At 40.2% G+C, this 21,798-nt stretch overlaps 1 protein-coding gene across 3 annotated transcripts in view; it reads right to left on the bottom strand.

The window, feature by feature from the left end:
* Positions 1–21,798, bottom strand: part of KCMF1 (potassium channel modulatory factor 1) — a 77,636-nt gene that overhangs the window by 33,235 nt on the left and 22,603 nt on the right. Inside the window, exon 1 of one of the 3 annotated variants that reach the window (XM_049652044.1) lies at positions 5,267–20,947. The exons of the other annotated variants lie outside the window; for them this stretch is intronic. Coding sequence (XP_049508001.1) covers positions 5,267–5,318 — 52 coding nt within the window. The 5' untranslated portion in view covers positions 5,319–20,947. Of the gene's footprint in view, positions 1–5,266; positions 20,948–21,798 lie in introns of those variants that run through there. 3 annotated transcript variants of the gene reach the window in all.

The raw sequence follows: 21,798 nt of genomic DNA, 5'->3' as shown, positions 1-21,798 counted from the left end.
ATATTTATAATTATAATATTTATACTATTTATAATATGTTTTATAAAATATTTAAAATATATAATAAAATATATTACATATTTATATAATAAAATATATTTTATAAAATATTTATAATTATATTTATAATATATTTTATAAAATATTAAAATATATATATATATATATATTTTTTTAATTTAAAAAAATCCCTCAAAGGCCATATAGGGAAATAATTATATGAGCTTGGAGTAGGAAATAATTTCTTAAAACACATACATATGGTCGAAACCAAAAAGAGAGACATTAAACCACATTAAAATTAAGACTTTTTCTTTACCTTCTAATGCCCTAGAGTGATGGAAAGACAAGAAGGCCCTGAAACTGGTGATACGTGCAACATACATGACAGACAACAGTTTGGTATTCAGAATACATCAAGAATGCGGGCCTATCAGTAAGAAGACATCCAACAGAAAAATGGGCAAAATGGGGTGCCTGGGTGGCTCCGTTGTTTGAGTGTCCAGCTTTGGCTCAGGTCATGATCTCATGGTTTATGAGTTTGAGTCCTGCATTGGGCTCTGTGCTGACAGCTCAGAGCCTGGAGCCTGCTTCAGATTCTGTACCTCCCCCCCAACCCCACTCTCTCTCAAAATAATAATAATAAGGGGCGCCTGGGTGGCGCAGTCGGTTAAGCGTCCGACTTCAGCCAGGTCACGATCTCGCGGTCCGTGAGTTCAAGCCCCGCGTCAGGCTCTGGGCTGATGGCTCGGAGCCTGGAGCCTGTTTCCAATTCTGTGTCTCCCTCTCTCTCTGACCCTCCCCCGTTCATGCTCTGTCTCTCTCTGTCCCAAAAATAAATAAAAAAAAACCGTTGAAAAAAAAAATTAAAAAAAAAAACAATAATAATATTAAAAGAAAAAAAAAGAGAAAAATGGGCAAAGACTTCAATGGGCACTATAAAGAACAAACACAAATGACCGATAAATATATGAAAAGATGCTCAATCTCATCAGTCATCAAAGAAGTACAAATAAAATTTTCAGGAGCTATCACTTTACACCTACCAGTCTAGCAAAAACCTAAAAATCTGATGATTTTGAGTGCTAGTGAAGATACAACAGAAACACTTCTACTTTGCTAGTGGGAGCATACATCATCACAACAACTTGGAAAATTTTGTTCACATTCTAGTCAAGTTAAATATGCGCAATTCCAATGACTCTGAGGTTTCACTCTTACGTATATTCCCTGGGGAATCTTTTGTCCATGTGTACCAGAAGAATGGAGAAGAATGTTCACAGCAGTTTTTGCAACATGGTAAGGGAGGGGGGATGTTAACAACCCAAAGGCCCATCAACAGTCTATTACAGAATGAATTAGAAAATGCATCATAGCCATAGGTAAAGACTTCAAGAATCTCAGATGTATCAAAGAAAGTCTCAAAGAACACACATATATTTCTTAAGTTATTTATTTATTTATTTTTAGAGAGAGACACAGAGAGCGAGTGAGGAAGGGGCAGAGACGGAGGCAGAGAGAGAATCCCTGGGAGGTTCCAGTCAGTATGAAGCCCAATGCAGGGCTTGAACTCACGAACCTTGAGATCATGAAAGAGTCAGAAGCTTAACCGACTGAGCCACCCAGGCGCCCTGCAAAGAACATATATAGTTTAAAGTTCAAAAACAGTATCCAGTTTAGGAAATCAAACATGTAGTGAAACTATAAAAGGAAAATAGGGAATGACAAAATTTTGGTCAGTGGTTTCCTCTGGCGGGAGTGGAGTACTCAGCGATCTTGGAAGGTAAACACTTTCACATCTAGCAGAGGGGATCTGTAGTACCACTCTTTTCCTTTACATTTATTTGAAAAACGTCCTCAACTATCCCTCAATTTTTCTTCAAGTCTCCTCCCCCTTCAATAAAAAACAAACAAACAAACAAAAAACAAAGCTTATAACAACCCTTGGGCTGTCAGTTCAAGACGGAAAACTAGCATAGTTTTGGCAGATTACAGATTCTCAATAAATGTTTACTGAATAAGTTTTTATTTAAAAAAGAACATGGATTCTTGTTATTAACCATGGGCTCTTAGGCAAACCACTTATTGTACTCTACTACATTTCTTCATCTATTAAGTTTGCTGTGAGAATCATATGAGAAGAAAAATTTGAAGGTCTTAAATTTTATTAAAAATTTGTTTCTTTTTTTTTTAGTGAGCTCCAAAGTGAGCTCCACTGACAGCAGTGAGCTCGATGTGGGGCTCAAACTCATGAACCATGAGATCATTACCTGAGCCGAAGTTGGACACTTGACCGGCTGAGCCACCCAGGCTGAGCCACCCAGGTGCCCTTGAAGGTCTTAAATTTTAAAACAAATACTTATTTATTTTTAAGTAATCTCTACACACGAGCGGTCTTGAACTCATGACCTTGAGATCAAGAATCACACACATTCCTCTGACTGAGCCAGCCAGGCGTGCCTGAAGGTCTTACATTATTTTATTCAAATGTGGTAGGACTATGTTATCATATTTTCTGGTATACAATTTGATATCAGTAATAGTATAAACAACCTTTTATTTTTTATTTTTATTTTTAAAAATTTTTAAAAATGTTTGTTTTATTTTTTGAGACAGAGAGAGACACAGCATGAGCAGGGAAGGGGCAGAGAGAGAGGGAGACACAGAATGTGAAGCAGGCTCCAGGCTCTGAGCTGTCAGCACAGAGCCCAACGCGGGGCTCGAACTCACGAACTGTGAGATTGTGACCTGAGCCGAAGTGAGACGCTTAACCGACTGAGCCACCCAGACGCCCTTATTTTTCATTTTTTGAGAGAGAGAAAGAGTACATGTGCACACACACACACAAATAGGGCAGGGGCAGCGGGAGGACAGAGAATCTTAAGCAGGCTCCATGCTCAGTGCAGAGCCTGTCAAGGGATTCCATCTCATGACCTGAGCCAAAATCAAGAGTCAGAAACTTAACTGACTGAGCCACCCAGGCACCTTTATATACAACCTCTTAAATCGGTCCTCAAAATATCCTTCACGATTAAGATTTCCAGAGATGTACTGAGATCTCACCAAGTTACACTGAAAGCCAAATGATGGCATCAAGCCAGTAGTTTTCCAGCAAATTCAATAAATATCGAGTGCCTACTATGTTCTAGGTGGTGGGGAGACAGCAATAAACAACACAGACAGAGCTCCGCCCCTATGAAGCTGCTAACACTTTGGTGGGTGAAGACAGGTATAAAAACACATGAAGCTGTAAAGCAAGTTAGAAGAAAGTGCTATGGAGGAAAATAAAGCAGAAAACAGAAAAATTGTGTGGGCAAGAAAGCTTCACAGAAAAGATGGTATTTGAGCAAAAGGATGGAACACTTCAAAATTTGCTCATTCAAAACAGCTGCCAGGCATGATAACGCTTTAAACATAAAACATAAACATAAAACATAAAAATCTTGAAAAGCAGTAAATAACTGCTTAGATTCACAAATGGAAGTTTAATCTAACTGGATACAATAACTTTGCCAAACAAATGTAGCATGAACTGTGCTAAAAAAGATACCAGAAAGGTAAACCCAGCTTTGAACACTAACTTTCTGGTGTGTCCCATCTGACGTTACTGTGTAGGCCTGACCTTCCTTCCCATGGTGGGGATGCTGGCTGACCAATAGAACGTGAACAAACCTTACGGCAACCCTGGATGGTGACGCTACCAAACTCTGCATCCATCACGTTCAGTAGGAAGGTCTGCAGGTGCTTATCCCTTGCCTGTTTTACTCTTCTGATATAATTCAAGGCTATCTAAATCTAAATGCCCATGGATCTTGAGGCGCCTGCGGCGCTCAGTGAGTTAAGCAGCCAACTCTTGATTTCGGCTCAGGTCATGGTCTCATGGTTCATGAGTTCAAGTCCCACATCGGGCTCTGTGCTGACAGTGCGGAGCCTGATTGGATTCTCTCTCCTCATCTCTCTCTGCCCCTCCCTGCCTCTCTCTCTCTCTCTCTCTCTGAGTAAATAAACTTTAAAAAATTAAGAAAGGGGCACCTGGGTGGCTCAGTAGGTTGAGCGTCTGACTTCAGCTCAGCTCATGATCTCACAGCTCGTAAGTTCAAGCCCTGCAGCAGGCTCTGTGCTGACAGCTTGGAGCCTGGAGCCTGCTTCAGATTCTGTGTCTCCTTCTCTCTCTGCCCCTAACCCATTCCCATTCTGTCTCCATCTCTCTCAAAAATAAATAAACATTAAAAAAAAATTTTTTTAAATAATAAACTAAAAAAATAAAAAAAAAAATGCCCATGGCTCTCCTAAGAGATAAGGGAATGAGGTGGTGGGAGGCTTCACCTACAACCAAGCTGGAGTTTAGTAACTGTCAGATCTTTAGGAAATAGCAGTGTTGGGATGCCTGGCTGTCTCAGTCAGTAGAGCATGCAACCTATGATCTCAGGGTTGTGAGCTTGAGCCCCATGTTGGGTGTAAAGACTACGTAAAAAAATTAAATCCTAAGAAATAGGGCTGTTGTTATTGTTTTTAAATTAATATTAACTATTTTTGATGGAGTCATTTCTAAAATGTATGTTTTCTAACTTCAAGTCGATAGACACAACTTTTATGATTCAAAGTTATAATTTCAAACACAAATATACAGTTCAGCCATACCATCAAACATTATGATAGGTAAGTTCTTAGCAGGGTCTCTTAAAACATAAGAGTTGCTTTATAAATTATCTATGGTGTCAAATATGCTATGGAGGATTTCTGTGATTAGAGGACTATGAATAAAAAATCAAGGAGGTGAAAATGTTTTGTATCAGTTTTCCACACAGCCTGCCCTTCTCATTGTAATAGCTCTGCCATTTAACACTTCTAATTTAATTCTTCAAATCTGTCAACATAAGCTTAAATCAATACCTAATTAAGTCAGTATCTTAAGTTTGTAGAAGATTCCATACCACCTTCTACTTGCAAGTAGCTCTAAATCTGCAAACAAAAGCACAGAAGCATACACAGGCTCTGCAGCAGTTTCCTGATAGCGACCATGTCTCCCTTTCCCCCCGCCCCCCACTGCCACTCTGAGTTACCAAATCTCGTTTAGCTTTGACAAAGAGCCCAGATTTCCCACTTAGAGTCCCTTCTGAGTATACCTGTCTGAATTCATTTTAATCACACAGACTAACAAAATTTGCTCCCTTAGTGTCAACTACACACAATCTATGGCTCCTACTAGAGGAAAAAAAGTTAGCTCTTTGCTGCACAGCCTCCTGGTTAGCAGTTGTGGTCGTACCTGGTACCAGGAGGCTCAGGAAAGTCTGAAACAGAACATATATGCGGCTCATGTCAAATTATCAATTCTTTAATAGAAGAATGGAGCTGCTTCTGATTAGATGTTAAGGATAAAGTTCCTGCAGAAAAGCATGATGTCACAACAGAAACAAGAGTTCAAATACTTACTGTCAAATAAAATATTGCCTTGAGAGGCAAGGCTGGAAAACCATTGGGTGTTAGCACTGAGATCTACTGGATTAACAAAATATGTTTAGGTTTCGTTTGTCCTATATTAAATACAGCTTACAAAAACTGAGTTAACCACATAATAAAATACGCAAACTCATCTTTGAATAATCTAGCTTTAGCCATATTGCAACATAAATTAGGATAAGCACTGGTCTGTAAAATGTAACTGCACAAACAGCATCATAAAGTTATGGTGGGATATTTGTGATCCCCCATCTAACCAAGCTCACTTATGAGGTAAAAATGCTAGGAAATATGGTTTGACATCAATTTTGATATTGGCACAGATGAAGCTTAAATGAAGAGAATGGTGTATTTCTGACAACTCCTATCTGTAAGAGGTGTATCTGAACACATTCATATCCTCAACATTTATCTATTAAAAAAAATTTTTTTTAACGTTTATTTATTTTTGAGAGCGAGCGAGAATGCAAGCGAGGGAGGGGCAGAGAGAGAGGGAGACAGACACAAGATCTGAATGAAGCAGGCTCCAGGCTATGAACTGTCAGCACAGAGCCCGATGTGGGGCTCCAACTCGTGAACCGTGAGATCATGATCTGAGTGGAAGTCAGACGCTTAACTGACTGAGCCACCCAGGCGCCCCTACATTTATCTTTTTATTTAGCAGTTCTGTAAAAATAAATATACAAAAGCTATGAATTAAAATCAGAGGAAAGAATGCCCTCTAGTGGGAACAGAAAATAAAGTTTTAAAAAGCCACTAACATAATATGTAAAGTCTTTTCTCCCCTTAATTTTCTAAAATGAAACAAAGAGGCTGCTATATTTATTTATGACGGTTTACTTATTTGTTTTAAAGATTTTATTTTTAAGTAATTTCTACACCCAATGTGGGGCTCGAACTTCTTTACAATGCTGAGATCAAGAGTCACATGCTCTACCAACTGAGCCAGACAGGTGCCCGTATTTACAGATCTTTAAACTTTTTTTTTAAATGTTTTTATTTATTTTTGAAGGAGAGAGAGAGAGACACAGCATGAGCGGGGGAGGAGCAGAGAGAGAGGGAGACACAGAATCAGAAGCAGGCTGCAGGCTCTGAGCTGTCAGCACAGAGCCCGACACAGGGCTCAAACCCATGAACTGTGAGATCATGACCTGAGCCGAAGTCAGACACTTAACCGACTGAGCCACCCAGGCGCCCCCCTATTTACAGATCTTTAAAAAGGAAAAACCCAAAGGGTGATACAGCTTTTTCTTTTTTCAATAAATTTTTAGGTAGGGAAGAGCTGATGGGAAGGGAAGGTCAATAAAGGGCAGTGATCTGTCAAGGAATACAGTGACAAGGAACCCAAAAGGAAAGAACCCGCCTGGAATTTGAAGGCCTGGGATTATATAACATAGTATTTGTCAATGACAATTTATTTTGACTTCTAGTGCCAGGTAATTTGGGGAGAAGACCCTCTTTTTACTTTAGCAAAATATCTAAGTATTATCTCTTTAGGGCCTCTGTTTCTTTTCTTCTTTTTTTTAATGTTTATTTATTTTGAAAGAGAGAAAGAGCGAGCAAGCACACAAGTGCAAGCAGGGGAGGGGCAGAGAAAGAGGGAAAGAGAGAATCCCAAGTAGGTTCCACACTGTCAGCGCAGAACCTGACACAGGGCTTGGACTCACAAATTGTGAGATCATGACCTGAGCCCAAATCAAGAGTCAGACGCACAACCAACTGAGCCACTCAGGCACTTCAGGGCCCTTGCATTTCCAATAAGTGTGACTTAGTAAAAACAAAAAACAAAAAAACCCAGTATATTATATTGCAAATGCTATACAATAATTTTAATGTTGAGAACGGCACAGAGAACTATGTCATTAAAACAACTTTATAATGATAAGGACAATTTCCAAGAAAAGGTTCTTTGAATTAAGTGGTTGAAAAATCATGCAACCCTTTGAAGAGGATCTCAGATGAACATGGAAGCAATTCATGAACCACTTATTGTAACTCAGTGAAAAGCAGAAGTAGTCAGAATTAAAGAAGATGGTCAAAGGATATTTCCAGAAGCAAAAATGCAGGAGGAAGGAATTTAAGACAAATTTTAAAATGCTTCACAATCTGGGAGCTTAGATCAGGAGTGAAAAGCTTTCCTTCTGTCTATTAAAGAATCACAGAGGAAATTCAATCATGCCTTGCAAAGGTAAAGTAACTCCAGGAGTTTTCCACACACCACCACCAACCACCACCACCAAAACTCTATACATGTTTATTTTAAAAAATCTCTACGATGGTGAAGGGAGAAAATCAAGAGAAGAGAAAACTGGGTAGAGAAACTCATACAAACATATACCATTCAAGAAAAGACCTATAAAGAGAGTCCAAGGGCAGAGAAAGAGAAATGAGAAAGAGGTACACAGTTCGGGGGAGGGGAGGGGCAAGATTCAGAAGGAAGAGAACAGAGTGACCGAGAGGAACACTGAAGTATGGAAAACACCGAGGAGTTTGCAGTATGCTTGCTCTTCACACTTAGTAGACTCGCTTGAAACTGATACATTTACCTGGCAATTTAAACCAACCCTTTATTACCGAGACTCGGCTTTTTTACTTTATTGTTTTCAGGTAGAATTCTACAAGTTCTGTCCTATGTGACAATAAGGGGCATCCATGTATCCTTTCATTATTTACTGAGTATCTAATATGTGCCAGATACAGCAAGGAACAAAAATCTTTGCTACATAGAGCTATACTCTAGTGCTGTCAGTAGCAACTTCTATCATTACTGTGAGCCAGAAAGCTTACCTATATTACTTTATTAATCCTCACAACAAAGTGATGAGGTATTTGCAAAGTGTGATAAATCTTCTTCTGTGGCTAAGGAGGATTCAAAGCCGGTTCAGATTTGCCCCAAAAAGCAGACAGAAAGGCAGGGGCTGGATGTTTTATTACTGAGTTCCTTACTCATTTTGTCAAAGAGGGAAGTTAAATTCTCTACAATTCTCTAAAAGTTTTCAGTGCACAGGAAGTTGGCCCCTTTGGGAACAAATGAGTGGTTTGCTTGGTTTTAAAGAACTAGTCTACGCTCTTAGTTCACAGAAACATCCCTGGCCTGCAAACGGAAACCCATCTTAGTAACAATGGACTTGCTCATTGATGAACAGCCTTTCAGAAACTCTTATCTGGAAACAGAGAAGATTCTATATTACTCAATCTATTATTATCTTCAGCCATGATTAGAGCTGTTTTCTGACTCACACATAAGATGAAGGAAGAGGAGGTACAGAAGGATTTCAGTGAATATCTGATGAATGAATGAAAAGAGAAGGGGACATTTTTCCTAGAGTAACGAGATAAGAGCTCATTTAAAAGAGAAGGGAAAAGGGATTAATGTGTGTCTATCATAGACTTCTTGACATAAGAATGACTGAATGATGAAAATTGAGGGGGAAGAGAAAGGAACAGAACAATAGGGATTGGTTTCCCATAGGAGAAAAGAAAACGAATTAGGTAAAAATGCTGTGCCAAATACTTCTAGGCACCAGCTACCAGTCAGCCACATCAGCCCCGGAAAGCTTGGTTGGCAGCTGTAACAAAGGGCAGGGCCGGTGGTGGGAGAAACAGGTTACTGTCAGCCACGGTTTAATGTGTAAACCCAGGATTCTCATAGGTATGTATGTATAATTCAGTTTCTGCACAGAAACTACTCCTCTGTTTGAAAATCCTTCCCAGGCAGGTCTATGGTACAGGGCAGAGTGCTCCAGCCCTCCCAAAACAAGGGTCCTTAGAGAAGGTGATCATTTTTATGAAAATATCTAGTGCTTGCATTTTCCAGAGCTTTCGAAAAGTGAATACTAGTAAAAAAGACACTAAATCTCAAACCTGGAGGGGCTACAGAAATTAAAACACTTAAATGGGCATAACACAACATAGGAGAATCTCCCTCGGCTCATCTCTACCCAGCAATGGTTCCTTCAACAACCAATCAGTGTTTAACTGACCCTGATGCCCCAGGCACCTGCTGAAAATGGTGTGGTCACTGACCTGTTGTTCTTTTACAGATGAATAAACTGAGGACACAGGCATTAAGTACCTTGTTCCAAAAGCACACTGTCATTAAGTGGCAAGCCAATGATTACCATGCAGGGTCATCCACTGAGGCATGCCTTCTGACAACAATAAATCCATTTTCGCTTGTTTGTTTCAGAAGTGGATGTCTTCAGTACTTTTTATTTGCTGTGGCACAGGGATACATTTAGTGTAGTGTTTACTATTTCTAAGAGACTCTAATTTTGTCAATCATATAACTTCTCTAAAGTGAAACCCTGAGGTTGAGGAATTACTTCTGAGACAGGTACCTATAGGTATTTATTTACAGAGGTTGATAATCAATCAAACACAGTTCTACCTAAAGTCACTATTTTACAAGTTCTTACTCTAGACTAGTATTTTGTTTTTTAAGACTAATTAAAAAAAATACTTATTTTTGAGAGAGAGAGAGAAAGCGTGTGAGCAGGGAAGAGGCAGAGGGGGAGGGAGTGGGGGGTGGGGGGCACAGGATTCAAAGCAGGCTCTGTGCTGATGCAGAGAGCCCAATGCAGTTAGAATTCAAGAACTGTGAGATCATGACCTGAGCAGAAGTCAGACGCTTAACTGAATGAGTCACCCAGGAGCCCCTCGAGAGTAGTATTTTCCTAATTTTTGAAAACCTATGCCCTATCTTGGTAAATGGTTTAAAAACATTACCATCTCCTTTATTTAAAATCTCAGTAAGGTGGAAACATGTCTGGCCTCACTCCTTCAATTCACAGCAGAACAATAATCAATACTGACTCTCAAATATATAATTTATTTTTCATTTTTGGTCTTTTCAGACATATAAGGAAATCTGGCATACACACATCTTCAAACTTGGTAATTAACAGCCTATGACACAATACAATCATACAATGAAACGCTATAACACTGAGCTCCACACACCAATTCCCATCAGTCCTCACAGAAAAACAAACTGTGAAAGGATACATGCTTACTATTTTGAACCACTTATGTAAATTTAAAAATACACAACAGGGGGCGCCTGGGTGGCTCAGTCATTAAGCATCTGACTTCCGCTTATGTTATAATCTCACGATTCATGAGTTTGAGTCCCGGATTAGGTGTGAGCATGTGCCATGCTTCGGGCTAAAAAAAAAACAAAAACATGAGCCCCGCTTTGGGTGAGCCTCGCTTCTCTCTCTCTGCCCCTCGCTCACTTGCTCCCTCTCCCTCTTTCAATAAATAAATAGATAAGTAAATAAATAAGATACACAACACAGTATTCTATGACCATTTATGGACACATACATATGTGGAATGCATACTGAAAGGCAGACAGAAAGAATACATACCAACTGCAAAAAGTAATGCCTCTGGGAGGTAGAGAGAGAAGGACGGACATGGAATGGAATCAAGGAAGGATATAAAGTGGAATTCACCTGTATCTGCAAAGCCTTAATTCTGTGTTTAAAATTTTCTCTTTAAAAGATAAACAAACAAACCAACATGGATAAATTTCCCATGCCATCTCAACTTATAAAGTGATATGGAAGAGGACTTTTAGTGATAATGTCTGGTTTTGTGCAGAAGTATAAATGGGAAAAATAGCTGACCTAGTGAAATTATGAAATAAAACTCCTTTTTTTTTTTGGCCCTAGAGATGGGGTCTACGTCCCATACTGGTTAATTCCTGCTAGAGTATAAATTAGTCACTGAGTTTCAAGCTAAAGCATTCAAGAATGACCTTTCCCAAGCACAGTATGTGATCTGGGCATGCTGAACAACTCAAAGGCAGTGTGAAGATCGTACTAGTGGACAGTGACCACAGCAGAGGAGTGGTTTAGAATGGCTTCCCGATGCCTTGGCCAATAAGCACAAATAGCAGTAGGGGACTTACTGCCTGGAAAGACAGATTGTATGTGTGTAAGAAAAGAGTGTCATTCCAAACAACTAAAGGGTTAAACGTACTTTAATGGTATTAACCTCCCACGAGCACCCCGGCCCTCAACTTGTGCATCCTGAACTTCCTGGCCTATGGTTTAAATATTTTGAAACTAATTTTCTGCAACTGTTTGAGGAAAGGAGAAGAAAACTGGAAATCCTTAATGTACCATATGACAGACAGGAAGCAGAAAACATATGATTTAATGATACCTATTTAATGATATTTGAGCTAGAAATGTCTGTGCATGCACTTGTGATAAATTCCCAGTCAAGCAAGGCACATGACAGCTCTTTCTATTGTGGAAAAGATTTGGCCTGGATCGATATTAGGAGCTAATTTTGCATTGACTTACCTAAACAACATTATTTCAATCAACAAAAAAATCTGAACACCTATAGTACCCATTTAGTGCTTAAAATTTAATAGGAAATAAAGATATGTAAACAAGTAAACTGCAGTATGAAGAGTGAGGGACAGACAACTATGGAAATGCATCCAACATAGAAACAAAACAAAACAAAACAATAAAAGATGAACTATTCTGGTTGGAGGGGTTTAAGAGAACCCAGTTAGCCTCCCTCTGACACAACTCTTGGTACCAAGCAGTTCCTGAAGTACCTTCTCTCTTCAAAACAACCTCAGGTCCCTTTCTTCTATGTTACCCACACATAGAACAGTTATTCTAAACTCATTCTCAGAAACCCACTACATAGTTTAAGACAAGAATTCAGTCACTGCCTCCTCTTGTCTAGGCTAACCAATTTAAAATCTAACAGGTCCTCAAAAATGTTACCTTCAACTGTTACATATTTTTCTTTATTCAGCTCCAGTTCCTTCACTGATTTTAAACTAAAGGGACCTACAGCAGACACAAAACTCTGGAGGGGACTAGGAATAATGAACACAAAGTACAGAGAATGCTCTAGCACCAGGAGAAAAGAGATAGTGTAAGTCTGGTTTAGGAAGCATACTAGTCTAATTTTAGACATTATGTATGAGATGATAATGAAACATACAAGTTGAAAGATACTGTAAACAGGCTGATCTTTGGGAGATTCCTTTTAAGAGAGGACATATCTTTGTATCAGGGACAGTGATATACAATAGTATGGACAAGAAAGAAGGAAAGAACAAAATGAGGAAAACGAACAGTGCTTATAGAGTCTGAAATAAGTCTCTAGGAAATCAGCTTAACTGGTATTCAAATATAAGTATATATCTAAAGCTAAAAATAAAATAAAAGCATTGGCTTTTAATTTAAGTTTATTTATTTTGAGAGAGAGAGAGCGAGTGCACACATAAGCAAGTGAGGGGCAGACAGAAGGAGAGACAGAATCCCAAGCAGGCTCTATGCCATCAGTACAGAGCTTGACGCAGGGCTTAAACTCATGAACCATGAGATCATGAGTCGGACGTTTAAGTGACAAGCCACCCAGGCACCCCAAAGTACTGGTTTTAGAAAAATGTTTATTTATTTTGACCGGAGGAGGGGAGGGGGAGAGAGAGAGAACACAAGCGGAAGAGAGGCAGACAGAGGGGAAAGAGAGATCCAAAGCAGGTTTTGTGCTGTCAGCACAGAGCCCAATGTAAGCCTCAATCTCATGAATCATGAGATCACAACCTTAGCTGAAATCAAGAGTAGGACGCTTAACTAACTGAGGCACCCCAAACCTTGTCTTTGATATAAATACTATTCATGTTTCTTCTTCTCTCTACATATGAACATTTCTAGCCATGATTCTCAGCAGTATGACCCTGAGTAGGGCAACATACAGAATATGCATCCAGGTTGACAACATATCAGTAATGACTTTGAAATGCAACACTCAAAAAAGCAGTTCACCCACTGAAAAAAGGTATGGTAATAACTCCAAGGTACAAAATTCTAGAGCAAACTTTAGGAGCAGGTAAACAAATTACTGGCAAAGATTTGAATCCTGCCTGACTGCAAAGTGATTGTTTTTCATCAATTAAAGAAAAAAAAAACATATAATAATCTTTCTATATTGCAGGGCTGTCACAGACATATTAACTTCTCTTCCCTTCCTTCACATTTCAAGGACATCAGGGACATCTGAATCCAAGAGTAAGGTACTGGTTATTACTACTATTTCTCAGCTTCAAGCCTACCCTTCTTTTTTTTTTTTTTTAATTTTTTTTTTTTAACGTTTATTTATTTTTGAGACAGAGAGAGACAGAGCATGAACAGGGGAGGGGCAGAGAGAGAGGGAGACACAGAATCTGAAACAGGCTCCAGGCTCTGAGCTGTCAGCACAGAGCCTGATGCGGAGCTTGAACTCACGGACCGTGAGATCATGACCTGAGCCGAAGTCGGATGCTCAACCAACCGAGCCACCCAGGCGCCCCCTCAAGCCTACCCTTCTATACTTTGCTCTGCAATGCTGGGTCTAGGAGGTGGTTCTTAATCAGGGGCCATTTTGCCCTCCAAGAGATATCGGGCAATGTATGGAAACATTTGATTTGGAGGGAGGGAGATACCGGCATCAAGCCGGTAAAGGCCAAGTATGTTACTAAACATCCTACAAAGCCCAGTATAGTCACCTGGCCCAAAATGTTAATGGTGCTGAGATTAAGCAACCATGGTCTCGGGTCTGCAAACTGTCTCGGCAGCTGGCTTCTGGTTTACATTCTGCCAATGGGAGGCCCTAGCGGGAGAGAGAAAGCATCCCTCCAGCAGCAGAGGGGCTCCAGCCCCAGCACTGCCATCACCAGCCAGTTGCATCCCACTCAGAAAACTAGTAACCCCACCTTTTCCCTTTTTGTAATGATGGAAATGTCTATATCTGTACTGTCCAATGCAACAGCCCCTAGCCATTAAAATACCTTATCAGCTGAGGGGGGGTCTAGAAGCAGTGATGCTCCGGTAGCAATGAGCACACACAGCACCATGATCTTGGTTTCTAAACAGCACCCTCCACTAAGAGGAACCTGAGCTCCCTGGAAAGTTGATTTCAGGGACTGGGGCAGGGCAAGTACATGAGCCTGTAATATCTAGTTCTAGAATGAATGATGCAGAAAGAATGATGGATATATGTCAAAAGGATACAGAAGAAACTTTGAAGGGGTTTCCATTGGTCAAATCTAGGATAATCTGAGCACCAAAATAAATAATAAAAGTACCAGATTATAACCCACTGAATATAGGAATCCATGTGCTCATACTGATATAAGAAAGGAGAAGAAAATAGGAAAAAATAATTTCCTTATGGTAAAGGAAATAGGAAAAATTTTTTTCCTTATGGTAGATATGTTGATTAGTCCTCCCAGGGGCACCTGGGTGGCTCAGTCAGTTGAGCATCCAACTTTTGATTTCAGCTCAGGTCATGATCCCAGGGTCATGGGATCAAGCCCCATGTTGGGTTCTGCACTGAATGTGGAGCCTGCTTAAGGTTCTCTTTCACTTTCCCTCTGCCCCTCTCCCCCACTTGCATGCTCACTATCTTTCTAAAATAAAAAATAAAAAAGAACTTACTCCCAATTCTTACTTAATCAGCATTGGACCTGTGCTGTCTAGTCTGGTAGCTACTAGCCACATACAACTTTTTAATTTTTATTTATTTTTTAAAATTTATTTATTTTGAGTGAGTGAGAGAGAACCAGTGGAGGAGGAGCAGAGGGGGGGGGGGACAGAGGATCTGAAGTGGGCTCTGTGCTGAGTCTGACATGGGGCTCGAACTCACGAACCATGAGACCATGACCTAAGCTAAAGTCGGATGCTTAACTGACTGAGCCATCCAGGTTCCCCGCACATGTGACTTTTTAAATGTAATTTCTTTTTAAGTTTTTATTTATTTAAGTAATCTCTACACCCAATGTGGGGCTTGAACTCACCACCCTGAGATTAAGAATTGCGTGCTCTTCCAACTGAGCCAGTCAGGCACCCCTAAATAGAATTGCTTACAATTAAATATAAGTTATTTAAAAAAATTTTTTTAATGTTTATTGAGAGAGAAAAACAAAACGCGATCAGGGGAGGGGCAGTGAGAGGGGGAGACAGAATCGGAAGCAGGCTCCAGGTTCTGAGCTGTTAGTCCAGAGCCCAATGTGGGGCTCAAACTCCTGAAATGCGAGATCATGATCTGAGCTGAAGTCAGACGCTCAACCGACTGAGCCACCCAGGCGCCCCAAAACTAAATACAATTTGAAATCCAGTTCCACACTAGCCACATTTCAAGTGCCCATATGGCTAGTGGCCACCAGACTGGGCAGCAAGGTACTGACAACTGCATTTGAGACTGAGCCATAATTTTTTAAAAATGAAGTCTTCTATAGAACAGGTAACAAGGTAAAATCTAATGCTGTTCTTTTCTGAAACTCTTTAGTAATGGAATTTAAAAATTGACAATTTCATAATGATAGAGTAAGAGTAAACAATAGCAACAAAATTTGGAAGATGGAAAGTAGACGGATGAGTGGTAATGGGCTTAGGAAATTGAAGACAGCTGAATCCTAGAATGGGTAAAGGGGAAAGCTAAGAAACAACCCAATTTACAGTGCGGATACAACAAAATGTCCAGGACTGGCAGCATCAGGTACCACTGGAACGAAAGTCAGGGTGGAGAACTGTAGACAGATGTAATATGTAAAAGCTCTTTGAGAAAAAGTTAAATTTTTTTTTAAGGTTCGATTTAAATCCAGTTAACATATAGTGTAATATTAGTTTCAGGTGGACAATACAGTGACTCAACACTTCCATACATCACTTGGTGCTCATCACAAGTGCACTCCTCGATCCCCATCACGTATTTAACCCATTCCCCCACCCAGCTCCTTGCTGGTAACCATCAGTTTGTTCTTTACAGTTAAAGAGTCAGGAAGCATTTAAATTTCTAAGTTGTCTCTCCAACAGTACACTCCAAGCGAAAAGTAAAAGTTTATTGATTAAAGAGGGTAAAACAGAGGGTCTCGAACCTAGGGAACTCATGTAAAGAACATTTTTTACTGAAAACAGAGGAGCTGGGGTTAAGTAACTGAATTACTTCCAAGAGAAAGGGTGGGGGAGAGAAAGAATAGAGCATAAAGAGAAGAAAATTGGAACACTTGTCCGGAAGTTTCAGTATCCTAAAAGTGGGAAAATGGAGGGGAGGCAATAACCAACAAAATAACTGAAGAAAACTCAGAAAAAAAAGGATATTAATTGCCAGAATGAAAGTGCCCATAGAATACCCAACACAGTGGATAAAAGGAGACCTACCAATCACATTTCAGAAGAGCAGACATAAAAAAGAGATTCTAATTCTACTAGCTTCTAGAAGAGGGGTGGGGAGAAGAAGGGAGTAGAGGTTACACACAAAGATAAAGAAAATCTGATGTTTGCAACAGGTACACTTGGGACAGTAAAAGGTGATGCATTAATGTCATCAAAGTTCTAAAGGAAAGAAATTTCCAAATTAAAATTCTACACCAAGGGAAGTTATCGTTCAAGTGCATTTTAAGGTGGATTAGGTTCCTTTTTTTTTTTTTTTTTTTTTAAGTTTTTATTGAGAGAGAGGGGGAGGGGGAGAGAGAGAGCGAGCAGGGGAGAGAGGAATCCCAAGCAAGCCCAACGTGGGGCTTGAACCCATGAACCGTGAGATCGTGACCTGAGCCGCAATCAAGAGACGGTAGATACTCAACCAACTGAGCTGCCCAGGAGCCCCATGTGTTGCCTTTTATAACCTCAGCTAGTAATGTGCACGGATGACCGTGAAAACGCTGCAAGCATTACTATATATGTATGTATGTATGTTTATACATATATATGAACAAAATGGAAAATTAATCTAGAACGTTAGAAGTCAAGATAGTGGGGTACCTGGGTGGCTCAGTCAGTTAAGTGTCCGACTTCGGCTCAGGTCAAGATCTCACAGTTCAAGGGTTTGGGCCCCGCATCGGGCTCTGTACTGACAGCTTGGAGCCTGGAGCCTGCCTCCCTCTCTCTGCCAATCCCCCACTCACGTTCTCTCAAAAACTAATAAACATTAAAAAAATTTTAAGAAAAAAAAAAAAGAAGTCAAGATAGTCACTTGGGTAGTTACTAGAAGGGGCATGAGGAAGACTTCTGGGGCTTTGGTAATATGCTGTTACTTGATCTAGGTGCTGCACAGGATGTGTTCACTTTGTGAAAACCAAGCTGTGTTTATGATTTGTGTACTTGTCTGAATGTGTTAAACTTCAGTAAACAGTGTAAAACAATACTGTGGCCTAAGGATCTGGATGATGGCCACTTGACATGTATGGCTTTGTGAGTCACTGCTCTCACGTGGACTAGTGATTCTGGGGGTTGCCACTTTATCACCTAGCTTCCTAGTGATTTTTTTTTTTTTTTTTTTTTTTTTGAGAGAGAGAGAGAGAGCGCACGAGCGAGCCACAAGTGAGCAAAGGGCAGAGAGAAAGAGAATCCCACCAGGGAGGGGGAAAGGGGGAGGGGGGAGAGAGGGAGAGAGAGAGAAGCAGGGCTCACCCGAAGCGGGACTCGTGTTTTACCCAATGGGGGGCTTGTGCTCACCGGAAGTGGGGCTCAAGCTCACCCCATGTGGGATTCGAGCTTACCCAAAGCAGGGATGGAGCTCACCAGATGCGGGACTCGAACTCACAAACCGTGAGATCGTGACCTTTGCCAAAGTCAGATGCTTAACGACTGAGACACACAAGCACCTGCTTCCTGGAGATTTTTGTTGCTGCTTTCTCTCTTGTATTGGTCTTCTGATTCCTAGATTCCATCTTCCCATTGTTTTCCTCTCATTCTTTTGGTAGCATATACTTCTATAGTTTCTGGAGAAAGGATGCAGGGGAAGTAATCTTAAGAACTTAATGCACCTTGGGGTGCACTGCTCTGTCAATGCAGAGCCTGCTTGGGATTCTCTCTCTCCCTCACTCTCTGCCCCTCCTCCTGCTCGCACACACACTCTCTCAAAATAAATAAATATTCAAACAAACAAAGGCAACACTCTCCCTTCTTGTTTCTGCCCTCATATTTTAAATAAGTGTCCTTTTCATGGCCTATTTAGTGCCATGGTTCTTACCTTTTTGTACTGTTTATAGGTAGTTTCACAGTTTAAAATGGCCCCTAAAGGTAGTGCTGTAGTGCTGTCTAGTGTTCCTAAGCATCATAAAGCTGTGATGTGTCTTACAGGGAAAACAGATATTAGAGAAGCTTTGTTCAGGCATGAGTTGTAGTGCTGTTGGCTGAGTTCTATATTCATAAATCAACAATATATATTAAGTAGGATGTCTTTCAACAGAATCACTTATAAAACAAGACTGGTCTACTTATGAAAATGTGACCAGAGGCTTACAGGAACCTAACCCTGAATTTCCCCTAGAAGCAATTGCTCAGTATTTGCTAATTCAGTGTTCATGGAAACTTTACAGGACTACCACAAGTAATAATAATCAACCACACACACACACACACACACTCATATAGTTTTGTGCATTTTCTTTTTAATCTGAGGAAAGAATGATGCCCAGGGAGTGTGGCTCAGGCTCAGCTGTTTGTCTGGACTTGGTTGGTCGTGGCTGTGTGTTGTTGAAGTTCCTATTCTCCCCTCCAGGACAGAGGTTCAGCTGGGGACCCTCATTTTACCCAAGTGTTCTACTCTGACCTGCTCACGGGAGCAAGAGGTGGGCCACAGTGAGCACCCATCCTATTACCACACCTCTGCTGGAAATCTACCCTGGTCCCACACAAGGGCCCAACCAAATCCCTCCATCTGTGGTGGCCCTGAGTTTCCAAAGTTCTCTCATGACCTCACCCAATGACTTCTCCAAGTTTCCTCACTGGAAAGTCTCAGTGAGGCTGAAGGCAGACTGGTCAGCTTCTCCTGTCCTCAGAGCTTTCCCCAACAGTGCAAACTGCCCTTTCTTCACACAGCGAGGTTGTTACTCCATGTTTCATAACTAAACAATATGTTGCTCAGGTAGGAATAGATACATTGAGGGTTAAAGTATAGAGAAGAGCAAGAGGATAATTAAGACAAGGGTCCCGACAGTGGTTACTGATGTGTGTGAGATGGTCTACTTTGTCATATGGGTGATGAAAACAAAGATCTATCTTTCTACTGAATACACACATTTTGTATGCTCTTCTGAATGCAAGACACATTTTCACACATATGTAAAAATTCATTTTTAAAGGACTGACTCTCTGGCCATAGATCTTAAAAATGATAAATATGGTTTAGGTTTTTTTGAAGAGCTAGAAAGTTAAAACTGTAAGAGGATATTTTTATTACCTGTTAATGGGCGAGTTAAGACTGTCTAAGCAACACAGGGAACTTGAAACCATAAATGGGGGAGAGCACACTGTAAATCTGATAATAGAGAGGTATGCAACTTTAATAGTGACATAAGATTCCATAAACAAAGTCAAATGATAAGACGAGGAGAAATATTTGCAGCAAATATAACAAACAACGATGGGCTCTTAAAAATTCAGAAAAAGACCAACAGGAAAAAGAAATAGAAAAATGGGAAATGATAAATGACCAGGCATTCCTGAAGAGGAAGTATGTGATTCAGGTACATCCTTGGTAATAAAAAAAGTATCTAAAGTCCTCCAAAATTTTCAACGCCATTCATAAAAAGGCCTAATTGAAGTTAAGGCTCATGAATATCTTAAAGTGGAAGATTCAGGTGAGACCAATAAAATGAAAGGTAAGCTATCAATCCTATGAATCACAACTGGCTTCATTCTTAGGTAAAACTGCCCCCCCTGCTACCAGACCTTCCTCTAAAAAATTCAACTGCTCTCATTTTGCAAGAGTTCTAGCTTAGGCACCACCCACAGTCCACAAAGAAGTAACACTGAATCAAGACCTTCACTCTTTGCTAACATTTTAGCTTCCTCACATAGTTACATACTTGCTACATCTTTTCACCTGCCACTTATCTTGCACCACTGTAAGGTCCTGTACTTGACCTCATTCTATATAATATTTTTAATAGTGACTTAGAAAATGACAGAAAATATACCTATAAAGCTTGTGGATGAAAGAAACAGCTAAAATGCTGGGTGACAGAACAGCAATTCAAAGAAAGGTGAATGGTTGTGCCAAAATAAGCTGAATTTTTAAAGGGAGTCTCATAAGGTTTTGCCTTTAGATGTAACAGCAATCCATGGGATAAAAAATTCTGAGTGAATTAACTAAGCAGAACTTCAGCTTCAGTATTAGCCTAAAATCAGATGCAGTTGCTAAAGAAGCCAGCAAATAAACAAGCTCAGGTCATAGTAGCAAACATATAAGATACATAACTACTATTCCCAAGATGTTTTACTCTTGGACTGTATGTGAAGAACTGCATTTAGGGGCACCTGGGTGGCTCGGTCAGTTAAGTGTCTGACTCTTGGTTTCGGCTCAGGGCATGATCTCACAATTTCGTGAGTTCGAGCTTTGCACTGGGCTCTGTGCTGACAGCGCAGAGCCTGCTTTGGATTCTCTGTCTCCCTCTCTCTCTACCCCTCCCCAACTCAGACAGAGACAGTCTCTGTCTCTCAAAATAAATAATTTTTTTATTTACAAAAAATTTATTTTATTTTATTTTTGAGAGCACAAGCGGGGAAGGGACAGTGAGAGAGAGTGAGAGAGAGTGAGAGAGAGAGAGAGAGAGAGAGAGAGAAAATCTGAAGCAAGCTCCAGGCTCTGAGCTGTAAGCAGAGTCTGATGCAGGGTTCAAACCCACAAGCCGCGAGATCATGACCTGAGCCAAGGTCGGATGCTTAACCAACAGAGCCACCCAGGTGCCCCACAAAATAATGAAACTTAAAATAATAATAATAATTATTATTTATTATATATTTATTTATAATAAAATAATATAATAATAATTATTATTATAAAAGAACTGCATTCAGTTCTGGGTGTCTTGTTTTATTTATTTTTTATAGTTTTATTTTATTTATTTTGAGAGAGAGAGAGAGACAGAGAGCATGGATGCAAGCACACACAGGACAAGTGCTGAGAGAGAAGCAGAGAAAATCCAAAGCAGACTCCTGTTGCTCTTAGCACAGAGCCCAATGCGGAGCTCAAACCCACGAACTGTGACATCATGACCTGAGCTAAGAGTCCAATGCTCAACCCAGGCGCCCCTTGGGTGTCTTGTTTTAACATGAGAAACGAATACAGTATAATGACAGAATGGCAAAGGATTTATGCACTCGTTCTCTGCAGCTACTGAAGTCAAAACTAGGAAGCACTAAATGCAATGTGCTACCCTGTACTGGATCCTGTAACAGAAAAAGGCTATTAGTGGAAAAACTGGTAAAAATTCAAGTAAATCTCCAGTTTAGTAATAAACGCACCAATGTCAGGTTAGTAGTCTTGACAAATATGCCATGGTAACATGTTGACATTAGCAGAAATGAGTGAGGG

The sequence above is a fragment of the Panthera uncia genome (assembly GCF_023721935.1).
Source record: "Panthera uncia isolate 11264 chromosome A3 unlocalized genomic scaffold, Puncia_PCG_1.0 HiC_scaffold_12, whole genome shotgun sequence".
Classification (NCBI taxonomy): Eukaryota; Metazoa; Chordata; class Mammalia; order Carnivora; family Felidae; genus Panthera; species Panthera uncia.
This window is presented reverse-complemented; position numbering and strand designations above follow the sequence as displayed.